The sequence below is a fragment of the Oryzias latipes genome, chromosome 3 (assembly GCF_053564925.1).
Source record: "Oryzias latipes strain Hd-rR chromosome 3, Olatipes_Hd-rR_3.1".
NCBI classification, from domain to species: Eukaryota; Metazoa; Chordata; class Actinopteri; order Beloniformes; family Adrianichthyidae; genus Oryzias; species Oryzias latipes.
The window spans coordinates 32,777,007-32,793,217 of NC_136239.1; the positions used below are offsets into that span (position 1 = coordinate 32,777,007).

Genomic DNA, 16,211 nt, shown 5'->3' on the forward strand with positions numbered 1-16,211 from the left:
TGGCCCACGCTCCTCATAGGGGATTCCCATTAGGCAGATTGATTGTTTCCTCTCCTCTCCTCCTTTGATTCATGTCTTCCATCTGAGCTCTAATGAGCCATCGGCCGTATGGCACCACTCAGGGCATCTGTGCATCAGCCCTATGCCGTAACTGTACATAGCTAATGGGATGCACAAGTTGAACTGTACTACAGAGATACCCACAATCACACCTGATATTTGTGCGATCTGCAGACATTATTTTTGTTTGGTTTAGATAAACCAATTTGCTCCGCTTAAAAAGGAACATGGCAACAAAGTGATGCTCTCTCAAAAAATATGTGAAGAAAATAAAAAATGTGAATGCAGAAGTAAAATTCTATGAAATAAGATTTTACACAGAAATGTAAAATTATGTAACAACTATTATTTTTTTAAGACTTCACTTATTACTGCACACATTGTGTCATTATAATATTACTAATCCTTTAGGTAAAAAACATTTCCATATGCTCTATTAGATTATCTGAGAGTTAAAACAAAAAAACAGAATTTTCCTCTGATATTGATTCATGGGTGCATTTCAGAACATTCTATTCTGAAATATGTCACCTGTTTTTCCTCCCATAGAAATTCTGTTTTATAAAGACACCTTAATATGTGAAAATAAGCTGTAAAATTATTACAAGTCCTCGCTGTTAAGGGCCAAATTAGTGTTACATGCTCGCGTATTAAACTGGAAAGCAGTTTGTATTTCTGTCTGTGCCAACCCCAAGAACAGAGTTTGCTTAGATGTAGCGTAAAAAATGCTTTTTGGCTTATTTTCTGCTGCAGGGGGAACAATCTGAGAAGATTTTACCTCACAGCTTCAGACAGGCATATTTGCTCTTAAAATGTGATTTAAAATAACAAATCCACCCCCAACTCACAGGAGAAAGATAAGTGATAAACCTGACACAGACTGAAGTGGGCTAGAGGCTAGAAGAGTTTCAGTGAGTGAACTGCAGATGAACTGGGTGAGTTAAGGCAGAGCCATAAACACATGCTGCTCTGTGTTATTAATTGGGGAGAATAAATGACTATTTACTAAACATATTAGATCATAGAGGACATGGCTCCCACACTGACCAGAGTGATCTGCAGGGTGGCCCGGGTCTCGTCTTTTTGTGTTTGTTTAACTGTGCGAGTGCACATAAGTGTCAGAATGCACCTTTTTTCATGATGCGAGCTAATGTTAGTGTTTGGGTGTGTAACTATTTGAAGTGCTGCTCTGAGAATCTCCATCTGTGCACAGGTTTCAAAAAGTGCTTGTCCCTCAAGTCATCTTCAGCTTCAACCATTAAGCAATTGATCTCTTTTCTACAAACAAGGTCACAAACACACACAAAGTTCACCTTTAATTTGTGCCAGAACACCTCAGATTGGCTGCACACTGTATGTGGAGAAAACTGTCTCTAGAGGTCACTGCAGTTCCATGGGTGGCAGGCCCAAGTAGGGCCACAGAGGCAGCAGAGACACATCATGAAGTGCAAAAAGAAACAGCTGGAGGAAACGCGCAGGTAACTATCGCAGATAGTTACCTGCGCTGCCAGAAAACTTAGGCTAAAATAGAAGCTTCAAACTGAAACGAGAAGCTGTATTTATTGCAATATAAATATAAATGCAACAATTCTGGTACAGCTGTTACTTAGTTGTCCCAAACCACACCACCATACACAGTTTAATTTTAACACACTTGGACTACGAGATTTTGCTTTCAAAATAAACTGACTCGAATGAGATCCTGTAGATTTTGCTTGCCAGGAGCGACTCAAAAAAAAAGTTTGAAAACACAAATACAGCTCCATTCTTTACATAGATCATGTTGTGTCCATAAAATGGTTATTCTAATCTGGTACATGAGTCTGTGAAAGGAAAAACATGCTGTCAGGCGCCTCTAACCCACTAATTCCATTACCCTGGGTTATTTTTGAAAGTTCCTTTTCTAAACATTTACTGTCAGAAGTACACTTAGAGCTACTGTTCCATGTGCTTTGTTTGTACCATGGTTGTGGTTTAACCCACATGCTTCCGGGGGGTAGTGGCAGCTTTGAACTCGACCCAAACAACAAAATAGTGTCCCTGTTAATAATATAATAATGGGGGAAATGATACATGGATTCTGTATTTTAGGATATTTTCCACATAACCCCTTAATTTGAAAAATATCAGTTTTGACTCTGAAGGACCTGCAGGAGCACATGTCAAAATACTGCAGAGAACATTCTAGCATCATTAATGAAAGTTTCAAACCACACAGCATAAAACCTACTGCAGCCTTTTAGACATCTTTGAACAGGATTTCACTTTTGACTGACTCGGATATGAACTCCAGGAGCATAAAGTGATTTTTTATTGATGTAGTTCATCATCAGATCTCTTTGTGATTTCTTTTGTCATCCATCACATCGTCAATCCAGCCCACACATTCTGTCTGCCTATACATATGATTTATAACACATTGTTAATTTAAGCTTATGACAAGTTGTCCTTAAAACATCATCTACTTTCTTCTTTATGCACATTATTTGTTTTTGTAGTTTCTGCACATTTAGGTAAATAATTTCGCTTCATAATGTATACATTTTCAAGGTTTTTCAACATTCCTCCAAAAGCAAAGTGTCAGGGCTGATCACTTCACCTACTGTAGTTTGGCCTTTGACCAGTAGAGGGAGGTCACTGGTGTATTTCTGCAACAGAAATCTGCATTTTCCTCCTCTGGAGTTCCTATGATGAGGGATTCTAAAGAAATGTGTCAGTTATTATTTTTAGACAACCACATAATGCAAGCACAGAGGGCCCTTTGAAGGCTCATTTATTACAGAGGAGATAAGCATGTTACAGCAGCAAGATTCCTCTGGAACAGGTCACCAGCTCTGATTAAAAGTGACTTCACGTCAGGGTCATAAATATTTGTCAAGCCTACCTTTGAGAAGCAGGCGAGCTGTGGCTTCTCTGCTCGTTCCCCACATGAAAGTGCAAATGGAAACACTTTAGGGTTGGGAGCTACATCAGTCATTGCTGAAATAAGATGGCCAATAAAATGGGTGTAATTATGATGCTTCATCATTTGACACAGCTCGAGGGGTTTGGGCTGTTTGCCTGTGTGCTGCAAGAAGGAGAAGGAGAAATCCCACCCGTGAATAATGGGACCTGTGCTTTTATGAGAGTGCTGTGTTTAAGGGTGAACTTTGAGAATGTGTGGTCTCTGGATCACCCTCCACCGATCTCTTGCTCGCTCCTTTACTCCCCTCCTTCATCCTTCTCTTGGTTTTGTTCTTTTACTTCAGTTGCCTTTGCTACCACATGTCTTTGTGCCGAAGCACTACAACAACATTTATACCAATTATGCTGTAAATCCTCATCTTTGAAGTGGCTTTTATTTTTAAAGGAGCTCACTTTGTGACACTCAAATAATTTTTCAACTTTTCAAGACTACCAACATGTTTGTATAGGAGAAGCCCAAGTGCCAATTTGCTACTGGAGTTGTCTGTTTGATGCAGCTCTCTGTAACATTTTTCTGCACTGGATGTATCCGTTTATAAGGTGGGAGTTGTCAGAGTAATGACACAATCTGCAATAACTGAGTTCCTGGAAATGTCTCTGCATTTCTTGCTGTGTTTGTTGGGTATGTTTGGATCCTGAGTATGAGCAGAGATGATGCAGACCATCAGCCAGGTGTGGGGTCTCCATTAGATAGAAAGCGTTTGACTCACAAAATCAGAGGCTAATCCTACACAGGAGCTTCACACAGAGAGGCAGACCCCCGAGTAGAGCTTGGAAGTAAAATGTGGTGTTGACACCATACTGTTACACAGTCCTGCTGGGAGTTTTCTTCCTGCCTGCGTGATGCCAATGAAACTAATGTGGTGGAAATACTCTGTGTTCGAAGCAGTTCATTATATGTGCTGTAGGTACTCAGTGTGCTGCATGTCTGAATAGTAAAGCAGGAAGGCTGGAGCAGACTCTCCCCGACAGACGAGCTACTGGTCTCACATTCTGAATTTTAGCTGTCAAACTCTCAGTGGTGATGTCACAGGCTGGATTCAGGAAACAGGAGACATAAATTGAAGAAAATTGACAGGACTGCTGCTGTTTTGCCCAAAAACTCTTGCTCAACACTGTTTCTGTCTGCAGTCCAAATGAACCGCCTTGCAGCTTGTCACCTGTGCATTTTGATGACAATGAATCTATGATGACTTGGTTTATTCACAGATGCTTCATACAAACGATCCAAATCCAAACGCTGTATGTTGTGAGTGATTTGTGTTCATGTCATGTGGTGCTGCAAATTTGTATTTTTTGCAGGTTATTGAAATAGCTTGTGACATTTTCAAAACCAAAAATACAATATTAACTGAATCTGTTCTATGTGTATCAAAAGTAACACAACTAATAGGATGCACCTTAAGGGAAATATTCTCATAAACAAATTTTCCAATCTTGGAATTCGAAGCACAAATGTTAAAAATGTTTATGCATCTCGAAAAATTGGGACTTTAAGACAAACCCAATCCCTTCCACTTTATTATCTGAAGAAAAACAGTGAATATAGAAATGACATCATCTTTTGTTTTCTGGCAATTGGAAATCAACTTAACAAGAGGAAGCTTAAAGCTCGGTTGGAGCTTCACTGCTTAGTCTTTAACCACGCGAATGTGGAAAAACAGGCAAACAAACTATCACAAACACAGCCACACCCCTAAATTCATACTGGTGAATTGTTACAGCATCATGCATCAAGATGGTTAGAGAAAAACTTTGCTATTGTGTCCAAAAATGTTTTTCATTTCACATAAATGTGCAAGAGGATATTGTTATTTTATTATTGATATTATAAAATCAACTGGCTCAGTTAAAACTAAAGGCCACTTCCACCCAAACATATTGTCAGAGCAAACTCTCCTTCAGGCTCCTGTTCTATTCCCATGTATCAATGTGTTACAGGCTTTACTATTATTTTTTCCTTAAAGCTTAATCAGAAATCAACATGTGCCTTTCATAAACAACAGTACTCTGTGTGCTCAAACTATACTCTGGGAGTCAGATGGAGACTCAGCAGCAGGCAGTAAAGGCCAACAGATGCCCAGCATAAAGAGCAAGAAAAACAGAAGGAAAGCACGAGATTAAAAGGAGATGCTGGGGATTATTAAATGGCATTAGAATGGCACAGAAGATTACTCTGATGTCGGCGACGCCAGCTCAAGGTCAGTAAGCAAAAACTGCTACGGCAGTAAACAAACGTTAAAAAACAACGACGAAAAATTGAACAAAAACAGAGAAAGATTAACACTGAAGAGATCCAACATTTCTTTTTGTTTTTATCTCACAAAAAGTTCACACCTGTTTGTGTCTCGTTGCCTTGTGAGTTCAACAGAGGCCTCATCCGAGCATTTGCTTAAACAGTCACAGGGTTTGTCTTGTTAGCAAAGGAACCCCAGTGGAGAATGACTTAATGCATTGTAAAGGTCAAGCAAACAAAGTGTACCATACTTTCCACACTATAAGGCGCACTTAAAGGCATTATTTTTGTATTCATTTTATCTGTAGCGCTTTATTTATGTTTCTGATGTTGCAGTGATTTTGAGAGCTAATCTATGTTGGATGTTATTTTGAATATGCTAATGCAGCTAACCTGTAGTGCTGTTGGACTGTATCCCCCCCCCCCCCCCCCCCAAGTGTTTCTGTCAGTCAAACACAACGGGAGGTAAAAAACAAAAATATTTGTCATTTATCAGTCAAAGGTCTTTATTCTCATATTCAAATGGGCTAAACCACAAAAGGAGCAGAGGCCTGGGAAACGGCAGCACCAATGCTACTCTGTGCAGCACTCTGATCTAGTTTGGTAAATTATGACTCCATCCGTAGGCACAGTTGAGGAGCAGATTACTCGGCCTCCAGCACTAATGGAACAGAAGCCTGGATTTTTGGACCTAATTCACAGGTCAGCCAGAGGTTAAAGTGAAAAGCTGGGGTCGCAGTGCAACATCTACCCAAACCACACAAAGCCAGGTTTTCATCCCCTCTCTGTTCATTCCACCAAGTCTGTAATTGTCTTTGACAAAACTCATTAGCAGAGACCTTGTAGCAACATCGGCAATCAGAAATTCCATGGAGGGAGACATGCACAGTAACAATGTCCCACACACATTTCATTGCGCCTTTTGACAAAATGTAATGAACTGTGTACATTGTCCCCCTCATTTCAACCCTCAGCAATCGGTACAAAGTCTTTGTTTTATGAGCTTTTGCTGCCCAGCGTGGGACACATCCAATGGCACCTCAATGCTGGCTCTTTTGTCAGGCTAGAGGGCAAATTATTGTTTGCAATGTTGTTGTTTTTGTTATGGCTCCTATTTACACAAAGACGCCATTGATCTAGTGTCAGAATAACTTCTCTTCTTTTACATAGCGGGCACATGCTCATTAAGTGGGGGCTTGAATGAACAGTGCACATGTGATGGACGTTGTCAGAAGTTAACCCCTCTGTGACCTTTAGCTCTATGATGCACAACATGCAAGCTTTGTTGGGGCTGATGTCAGCTTTTGTGTAACTATTGTTGGCAGAAAGCAACGTTTGCTGAGCAACACTAAAAAAAACAATATTTTAAAAGTTCAGTTTTTGTTTGGTTTTCTCTAAAATGAATATTTTTTTCTTGGTCAAATTGAATGAAGGGATAAAAAGTACAGTAAACAATTAAGGAGACACAGCTTGTGAAATTGTGTTTTCCTTTACTCTGAAATCTACTACAATTTGTTTTACACTCTTAAAAATGTAAATATTGGAGAGCTTTTTTTGTCTCCTAAATTTTCTCTAAATATTGTCTATAGCTCTCAACAGAACTGCATGACTAATTGGTGATTACAACCCTGACCTCTGATTGAGAGGCTGAAAAATAGCAAAGGATTACAACACAAAAAGAGATCAGTGGCATTAATCAAAATCTCTGTTTTGTCGTACTGCTGTTATGGATTAAATTTGCTTCAGATTACAAAATTGTGCCTTTGTTTTGAAAGTGAAGATCCAGATTTATGGGGTGGGTGTGGTGAGAGAGACAAGACTCACTGTTAGATGAACATAATCACAATTAATCACCAGTCTTCCCCTCTTCGAATGAGCTGCAAGCGCTGAATTAACAGACCACCTGTCATTTCTGACAGTCAGTTGGCCAAACGACTTGAAAAGAGCATCGAGTGCAAGCAACAACTTGGCCCAAAAAGACCAATGATGGACCCAATGATGCATGACACGGCAAGAGCGACAGGGGTGGGGGGGGGTTCATATATGCAATTGTGTGGGCATAGAGACGACCTCTGATTTCACACAAATGATGGTCACAGATTAAAGTTGTCAAACCAATTTAAGTATTCATGTTCATGGCTTGTTTTTCTCTTTTTTTTACATTCAGATTTGTCCCCCATTCACAGATTATCTAAAATCTGTTTTGGATTATGCAAACATGCTCTCATAAAAGTACCCCTTCCCCCCACACTGATGAAAAATGTAATTTACCAGAAGGAAGGCCAGTATTAGGGAGATTTTCTTGAGCACAAGCTACCTAAAGAACTTAGAGTTGTGTAAGATTTTGTCACAGATTTCATGTCTCGCCTCAGATTAAACAGTGCCTGAGAAATACAAAATCTTCTCCCTGCACCAAAGGAGAACAGTATGGCGAGATGCCATTTTTTAAAATATTTACATTTTATTTAGCGCCGATTCTACCAGAGTTGAGATTTGAAAGAATAATATCTATGGTGAAGAAATTCAAGATTTGGCATGTAATAACTGTTCTTTTCATAGAATGAGGATAGTTGTTTTTCTAATTGACCAGACTTCAGGCTTAAGGCACATCGTGCTCTATGTGCCCATCACAGCCATTATCCAGCCTGTGCTTTCCCTCAGGTACATCTCAGTGGTGGTAATCCCATCATGCATGCATCATTACCTTCAACAGCACAAAGCAGCTCTTCTTGCTGTTTAATTAAATTTGGTGTTAAATATTTGATTCACTAAAGATTTTACTGTAGAGAGAAAAAAGCCATCAGGCATCATGGGACACATTTTTTTGTGATTAAAAATTGCCCTGAAGTCCTTTGGTTTATGTGATTTGTCTATTGACATGTTTCTTCTCAGTTATGCAGTCTTGATTATAAGACAAAGTTACTGCTTGTTAAGACATGCATAAGCACTCAGGATGTCCTGTTATCTCCAGCAGACGGCTTTCATTTCTGGCTGTTCAGCTTTAAGTGTGTCATTTTGAATATCACCTCCGTAGCTGCTGGCAAGTAAATGTCAATCAGTGTGACATTCAGGTATTTGAATAGACTTGTCTGTATTTTAGGTAGCCAGTCTTTTTTTACCAAGAAATTTAGTGAGCTTTTGGTTTTGTCAGCTTTCACCTCATGCAGATCCTTTATTGGCTTCCAGATAAGCACAGAAGGGGGAAATTGAACTGGAAAAAAAAAATCTAAATAAGCCCAAGTTATTATTCCTGACCTTCCTCATCCTCGACATGTAGATTTTCGTGGATTTACTGGCGGCTCCGCCATTGGCCAAGGGCTCGCAAGATGACCAGAGCCTGAAAATAGAGCCTGAATTGCCCTAATACGACAAACACTTTTATTACATGCATAATCCCACAAATGCGAACTGAAATGACGTTTTTGGGGGGCTGTGGTGTATTTGCTGGTATTGTTTCTTGTTTAGGTCAGACTCTAAATCTTTTACTGCTCATGTAAAAATGATTCTGTGGTTGAAGTGATTAGTACAGAACATCCGAAGCCACATCTCTTTTTGTCAGAAATATGATTAAATCTTAATAACAAGATGCATATATTTTTGTTGTAAATTATGACAAATCAATATGTTTCATTTTCTGTTTAGGACTCAGGGAAAGTATTATAAAACTAGTACACATCTCAGTGCATGTCTATAGGAGGAGTTCATGCCAACAGAGTCTCCAGGAAAAACAGTTAAATCAAAAGTTATGTGGCAGACCATGTGAATCTCTGCAGGTTTTGATCCTACAAATGACCTTTTAATCAACACAATGTTAAGTTAGAGCAGCGGCTCACTGCACAGGGGACAAAGCAGCATTCATCCCACCTCTCTGCCTCATGTCTTTGCCTGAACAGTAACAAAGTGTTTGATGCTACTTTTGATTAGACGCTGACAACACAGAGATGGTGTCCCCTTTCTTCCGCAACTTGAGGATTTTCCTCATGTTCTTCCTCTGAGTTATGACCTTCCACCGGGGGCTGCAGCTTTTAGGGAACTAGGCCCTCTCAAACTTTGATCAAGCACACATCAGCAAATATGTCCTAATTGGCTGGTGAATTAAAAAATGACAAGACTCAAAAAAGAAATCTCCTATAGAAAAAAATGTATTAGAAAAATGTAGTCAGTGGCAAACACAGGAAGACTTCACAGTTTAACAAAATGACAAAAAAATATGAAGAAACAGAAATCCAACAGTGGATCCGGGTGTCTTTTTTTGTGAGTCAGACTAAACTTTTCTCCTTAAACATCTGGATAAAACAACACACAGTCACAAATAAACAAATTACTCAATTCAACAAATCAACACTTAAATAATAAAAAAAGAGACAGCAAAATAAATACACAAAGAAATAAATAGGTTTCAACACACGATTGCCATACACAAAAACAGCCGTCTCCTTTGGGCCATTGTTGTAAGTTTGCATTTTGAATATTTTTTTTTGCATAAAGTCTGTAACACCATAAAATCAATGTTGTGCAAAATGATAGTCAAGTCCACAGTTTGACAGTTTGCAGCAGCGCCAGGTTCTTCCAAGCGTCAGACTGAGGCCGCCTTTCGGTCAGCTGTTCCTTTAGTGCATAATAGATGTCCTGTTATTTTTCATAGCTGATCTCTCTCCAGTGATCTGTGGTACAAAGGAAACTTGAGGTTAAAATGAATTCACCAAATATGAAAAAAAAACAATTTTTATAATGGGAAATGTTCGCATCTCTTCATTTTCTTTTAAATTGATCTTTCAGAGAGATTTCTATCTCAAAGCTGAATGTTTTGACAATTTTTGTGACCTATTAATTCGTTTTTTATGTAAAAGTAGATTTGCACAGATGTCATTGATTACAATCAATGTGTGTAAATGCTTAGATTTTTTTTTTCCTTGACTCATGCAGCCTTTTATGTTTGCCACTCCTGTGCTCCTTCCAGGTCAGTGCAGCCTCTCACCTGCTTCACCTCTTCATGACTGGCCTGAATGCAGTGACCTTGTCAACCTGCGCAGTCCCGCAGGCTTCACTGAGGTCAGATGGCTGGATCTCTGCTTTGCCACCAGAGAATCCTGCACACCAATAAAAGCACATTTCAAAAAAGCTGTCTCGAGGGAAAGTCTGCAAAAAAAAACTATACGTCACTCACTTATTGACCTTGTATTGCCAGAGTTAAGAAAGCAAAAGCAAAAATATGGAGAAATACATCTATATTCGCTGCTGCTCTTTGCTCTGTTTTTAGTTGCAATTTTTCTAGATGTTTGCATTATTTTATACTTAGTAAAGTAAATGTCTCCTCTGCGGAATAAAAGGACAGACGCACCTTCAATGCTGGAGTACTGACATGTTTCTTGGAGTGCAGCATAGGATGAACAATTAAGCTGGAGGCCTTTATGACTGTAGCTGCCAGTTCCACAGACTTTTGAGTGCAAGGATGAGCCCTCAGAGAAGGGGCTCTCAGCATTATTGACACTGATAGACTCATGGAGGATCCTCATGGCCCCACACTGTATGGCAGGAGCCACAGAAATTCGGGAGCTTTGGAGCTGACAGTCCCCCGCTGAATTTCCGTTTCTCAGTTCGGAGCCGGGCTGCTGAGCACTAAGTATAACCCCTGAAGCCGCTGTCCGAGCCAAAGACCAAATCCGGGGTTTTTCGGATGCGTCAAAATGAGACAAGGACACCGCGCCTGCTGTCGAGCCAGTCGAAGAGGCTGCTTTGGACACCACGGGTTCCAGGAAATCAGAGGGGGGAGGAGGGAGGGTGGGCGCACTTTTGATGGTGCAGGGGAATGAGTGGAAGCTGTTGGTTAAACTCAGGTGCAGGTCAGAGCTGCAGTCTCTTTTGTGAAGAGTTCCAGAAACCGCCATGACCCTTTGGAGGTCTGGCTCGTCTGGCGTCGTCTTTTCACAGTCACTGTCCAGTTTGTCACAGTCTTCTTCCTCATCCATGTCCTCCAGATCACTCAGATGTAAATCCTTCTCCTCCTTGCAATCGCTAGAGTCTAAACAATCAAAAAAGTGTGAGAAATTTAATCTATCTTTAAGGTCATCAATATTATTATCATTTTTTTTTACTTTAAAGCAAATAAATGCTTACTTTTGGTTATGTCTTGATCACTTTTGCTGAGGTCGTCCTTCCTGTCATCACTGGTCTTGTTCTTTGGTGACCAGGTCATCTTATTCTCCTTTTTAAGCCTCCTCCTGGCATTGGCAAACCAGGTGGAGACCTGGGTGAGAGTCATTTTAGTGATGATGGCCAGCATGATCTTCTCTCCTTTGGTGGGGTAAGGGTTCTTCCGGTGCTCATACAACCATGTTTTCAGGGTGCTGGTGGTTTCACGAGTGGCATTCTTTCTCCGTGCTGTTCCGTTAAAATCTACCGTCCCATATCTGAAACAGGCAGGAAGTCACACATGCACTTCAGTTAGTGCGTTTTATTGTTTGACACGTATGGGGCTTGACCTCAAAAAAGATCAAGATCTCATTAACTTTGCTCTCCAGTTTAGCAAATCCTATGCAGGAAAAGTCTGCTGTGAAACACTCAAATGCATGCTGATGGAAATAAAAACAATTGAAAGGTTTACCTGTCATATTGATACTGTCCCAGTGAGTGATCGTATGGGTAGTATGCAGCCGTTTGAGTGATGCCAGAGTGTAAAGTGCTTGTGCCGTCCTTAATGTCATATTGAGGGTTCTGTACAAAAAAACAGAGAATTTGTTACCAGCTGGAGGCATTTCACTTCAAAGCTGCTCATCATGCAGGACTTCTAAACGTGTTTTCAAATACTGTCATAAAACGTGTAAAATTGTTAAATAAAAATCTTTGGAGCAAAGACAAAAGCATATGATTGTGTCACTGTTTTAACTGTTCCACAGTTTTTGTAGGGGGAATTCATCTGCATTTTGACAAAATATCAGTTTAACAAAAAAACAATCTTGTTTTCATCAAAACTTTACTTTTAATTTAACTTTAACTTTTTCTTTTTGTCCTACATATGCCACTTTATTTTTTTATGAGATAAACAGTGGTTGGAGTGAGCGTTTGGACCCACTAAATAATTTTACTGGGGGGAAATATGAATTGCCACTCATTTAAAATATTGGTTGCCCCTGCTATCTTTAACATAATTGATCAATCAAGCTGATCGATCATCTCCAACCCCCCATCCCCCTCATTGCGCATCAGGGAAGCCCACCAGAGAGGAGTAGAGCGCGGACGGGTCGGCGCCGTATTGGAAGTAGTTGGCGTAGTTCTGGCTGGCTGCAGCTGCCGCTGCGTAAGGAGAGCTGTACATCCCCAGCGCCGCGTTCAGCTCCGTCCGGCTGCTCGCCAAGAGCCGGTTCTCGTAGGGGGGGCAACAGAAGGAGGCGGCGGCGGCGGCGGCGGTCTGGGAGCTCCCTGTCCCGTCAGAGACCGACCTGGAAATCGAATCGCAGCAAGTCGTACTGGGGTTTGCCGACACGAAAAACTGCATAAAGAGAACCGTGGATAGATATGGTCATTGTTTTTTTCAGCGTTTATGTGGATGCATGTGCAACACTCCTATGTGGCTCACGCTGTAAATATTTATTAAAAGAGAGAAAAAATATTTTTCTTCAATACATTTTGGTTAATTTTAAAATATATAATTTATTCTGCGTAAGCTTTTGTTTCATTTCCTTGTAACCTTTCATGATTCAAGGTAAGTTTTTTCCAGGACAGCAGCACCATTAACATTATCTGTTTTTCTTTTTTTTTAATAACATAAAATAAATGACCGCATGGTCACAGATAAACTTTAAGAGATTGTGGAGTTTTGCAGAATGCATGCGCTAAATCCAACTGCTCCAGCATTTTTAAAAAATATTATTGAGATCAAAGTTTTGCAAAAAAAACCAAACATCTTTTAAAAAAGTAAAATGTGATGCAATCTGTTTAAAGCTGAAAAATCTCACTGCTAAAAAGTTGTCACCTAAGTTTTCCATGAGAACTTCTGTCTCGAGTTGAACTTACCCAAATAAGTTCTATAAAACAGCTAAAAACAATACATTTTGCCTGCTGATAAAGCTTTAGGAAAGTTCGTCACTGCTGCGTCTTCTTCAATTTCAATTAATAAAAAATAGTAATAATAATGATACAACTTTTTTAAGTGAAAGCCCAATTCCAGTTTGTACAGTGCGCAGTCGGTGACATTCATCTCTATTGTCATCGTAAAAACACGTGAGTTCATTCATAATTCAGTGTAATTGGACACGGATGCGCGCAGGTATGTGGATATTTACTCTAATTACAAAAGCTCCACGGAACGCACAAGTTCTACAAGAAGCAGCATATGGCTTATTACTGTTTGTTCAAAAACACATTCTTAAAGTGAATAAAATATATTCTATCGTTTCTATAGCCTCAAGCATAACATTGAAAACAATTTTTAGAAATGGTCTTACCTGTGAAGTTGCATTGTAAGGATATCCAAACTGCGAGAAAGACATAGCTGCTTCTTTTGTTACCATCAAGAATATTCTTCACCCTTGATCGATTGCAACCAATTCTACTTCAAATCCACAGTCTTCCACACATTTCCACGCACGGCCTTTCGCTCAATAATAGATGACTTGACTCAAAGGAGGAAGACTTTAGGCAGGCACCAGCTGCAGATTGTTTTATATGAATGAATAATCCCCCCCCTAGGACCCGATGATAAATTAAATTAAGCGTCATTAAGTGCAAAAATAAAACAATGAAAAAAATATATAGAAAAAGTGTTGTTGTGTTAGCTGTAGGAGGCTTAAAGGATAACGTAAGTCCTCTAAGATATGGACTCTGCTTGTGCTATTATTTGTGGCTCTATAGTTCTTTAGCATTCATCCATGCAAGGGTATCAGCGTGACGTCATTGTAATCCCGGAACGGCAGGGTACCAAGGAGAGAATAATGTCTTTGCCAATCACAACCAGCGCAGGCTTTTCTTGAGGTGCACTGTACACTTTCTTGTTCCCCCTCACCCTTTTTTCCACCAAAAGGAGAAGTATTTCCTTTTATAGCCTTTATATTTTTTGAAATATCGAACTACTGTTATTTATCACTTAAGAGTAAAAGCATCTGTGAGCCAGTAAAAAAATTATTATGAACAAACATAATAAAACAGGTTTTCAGAGTCATAAAGATTTTTTTTTTCTAAAAACAAGAAAAGTTTATTTTGAAGAAAAAAAAACGGATTATTTTCTTTTTCTTTATTATTATTTTTTATTCTTTAGACCTCAGTTCGCCTCTGCCTCCCGAGCACAGGTCCACCCTGGAGTTAATTACGGTGATGTTTCTATCTTTCTCTATTAGAAAGAGGGGCAGTCCCAACAGAAACGGTTAGAGCGCTTTTTGGCAGGTCAATAGACCCGTGATTGATGCGTGCCTGGAGACCTACGTGACCATCACGGGTAATGCGTAATTGTATCAATTAACAAATGGATACATGCCCTTGTTTAACCAACGAGTAACAGGGTGAGAATTTGCCTTTGAGCTGAAATCAGAAGAGCTGTGCGGGGGAAAAAATAGATATTAGCAGCCATGCTCCCAAGTCTAATTAAATATCCGTGCAAGGGGGCGACGAGAATTGCATTTTAATTGAATGATGCGCACATGAAAGATGGGGAAGGAATGATGCTGCCTCTCACTGAATGAAAGGAGAAATGATTTTAAGCCTTATTAGATCAGCAGCTCAGTCATCACTGCTGCCCTCACTCTTCCCCATAAACACAAACCAGCTGTGCTTTTCTACTGTGCTGAGCTGGGACAGCCTGTGAGGAGAGGGTCCATTCATTTCCCCCTGCAGCCTACACGTATTTATACTGTCACTGACAGCAATGATGATCTCTGCTGAGGAGGAGTCACGTGGTCCGCTCCTGCTGAGGCCGTGCGCCAAATTGCCCCTGACACTCCCCCAGGAGACCGTCTGCGATTACGGCCTTTCTCTCCAAGGGGCGCCAAAGGGCCACGAGCACGAGACGTGAATCGCCTGTGAAAGATTTTCCACAGAGATGAAGTGGACGGAGTGGTCAGTTTCTTTTCCCCAAGCTTTCACTGCAGCTCTCATCCACTCCAGGCCTTTGCTCAGGAAGAAATAACTTTGGTCCTGCAAGAAACTTTCTGGATCATACCAAACCAAACTTAATTCAACATTCTATATATGCCTTCCTATTTATATTTACTTTTTTTGTTAAACATACAACTTGAAGGTGAAATATTGAATGCGTTTTATGCTGATTATTGTATTCAATTTAAAGGTGAGTTCTACAAAAAAGTTACAAATTATCCTCAGCTAAAAATAATTGCAATTTCAAATGGTTACATTTTTTTGTGAGAGCATTTAAAAATGAAGCATGTGGAAGAGTGAGCAACATGTTAGTTGCAGAAAAAAACTACAAAAAAAACATATAGGCCACAGCGTTCACACCATTTGATCGAAAAGTTATAGTTTTTTTTAATTGGCTGACCAGAAAACATCCATAGCCCGTGTTAGAATACCATTTCTGTTAAAGGTTTTTCTTTACATAATGTAAAGTTTCTCAACAACCCCTTCATAAAAATATTTTATCGGAACAGTGGACTGCACTTATTTATCTTAAACCATTACTAAAGGCAAATGTGCTAATAAAAAGCCTGAAACAGATTTAATGTAATTGCTTGCCAAAGTTCGACACATTTCTACAAGGGCATGTATGATGGGCCAAGTGCATATAGACACACTCATGCATAATGTATGTAAATGGTCACTGCATATCTCACTGAAAAAGGCCAAAATAATGATAATTGTTATGGCAAAATGACCACAATGTCTTCTATTTTAGGTTTTTGACAAGCTTACATCAAACTTTGGAGTCTGTTTGAAAAAAGTTCATTTTAAAGGTTAAGTAAATGGCAGCTGACTCAATCACTGCAGAGTCAATTACATTTTCAAA

At 39.7% G+C, this 16,211-nt stretch overlaps 1 protein-coding gene across 2 annotated transcripts; it reads right to left on the reverse strand.

Moving 5' to 3' along the window:
* Nucleotides 1-9,384: 9,384 nt before the first annotated feature.
* Nucleotides 9,385-14,106, reverse strand: irx6a (iroquois homeobox 6a). 2 transcript variants are annotated; one of them, XM_011493322.4, is made up of 7 exons: nt 13,705-14,106; nt 12,477-12,699; nt 11,865-11,974; nt 11,378-11,670; nt 10,602-11,282; nt 10,239-10,350; nt 9,385-9,924 (listed from the first exon to the last, which is right to left on the reverse strand). In XM_011493322.4, exons 1-6 carry the CDS (start codon nt 13,716-13,718, stop codon nt 10,244-10,246), a joined length of 1,428 nt encoding a protein of 475 aa, XP_011491624.1. In that variant the 5' UTR covers nt 13,719-14,106; the 3' UTR covers nt 9,385-9,924; nt 10,239-10,243. The 2 variants fall into 2 exon arrangements, with proteins under 2 accessions (XP_011491624.1, XP_011491618.1); XM_011493316.4 differs by having other exon boundaries at nt 12,477-12,749.
* Nucleotides 14,107-16,211: the final 2,105 nt, after the last annotated feature.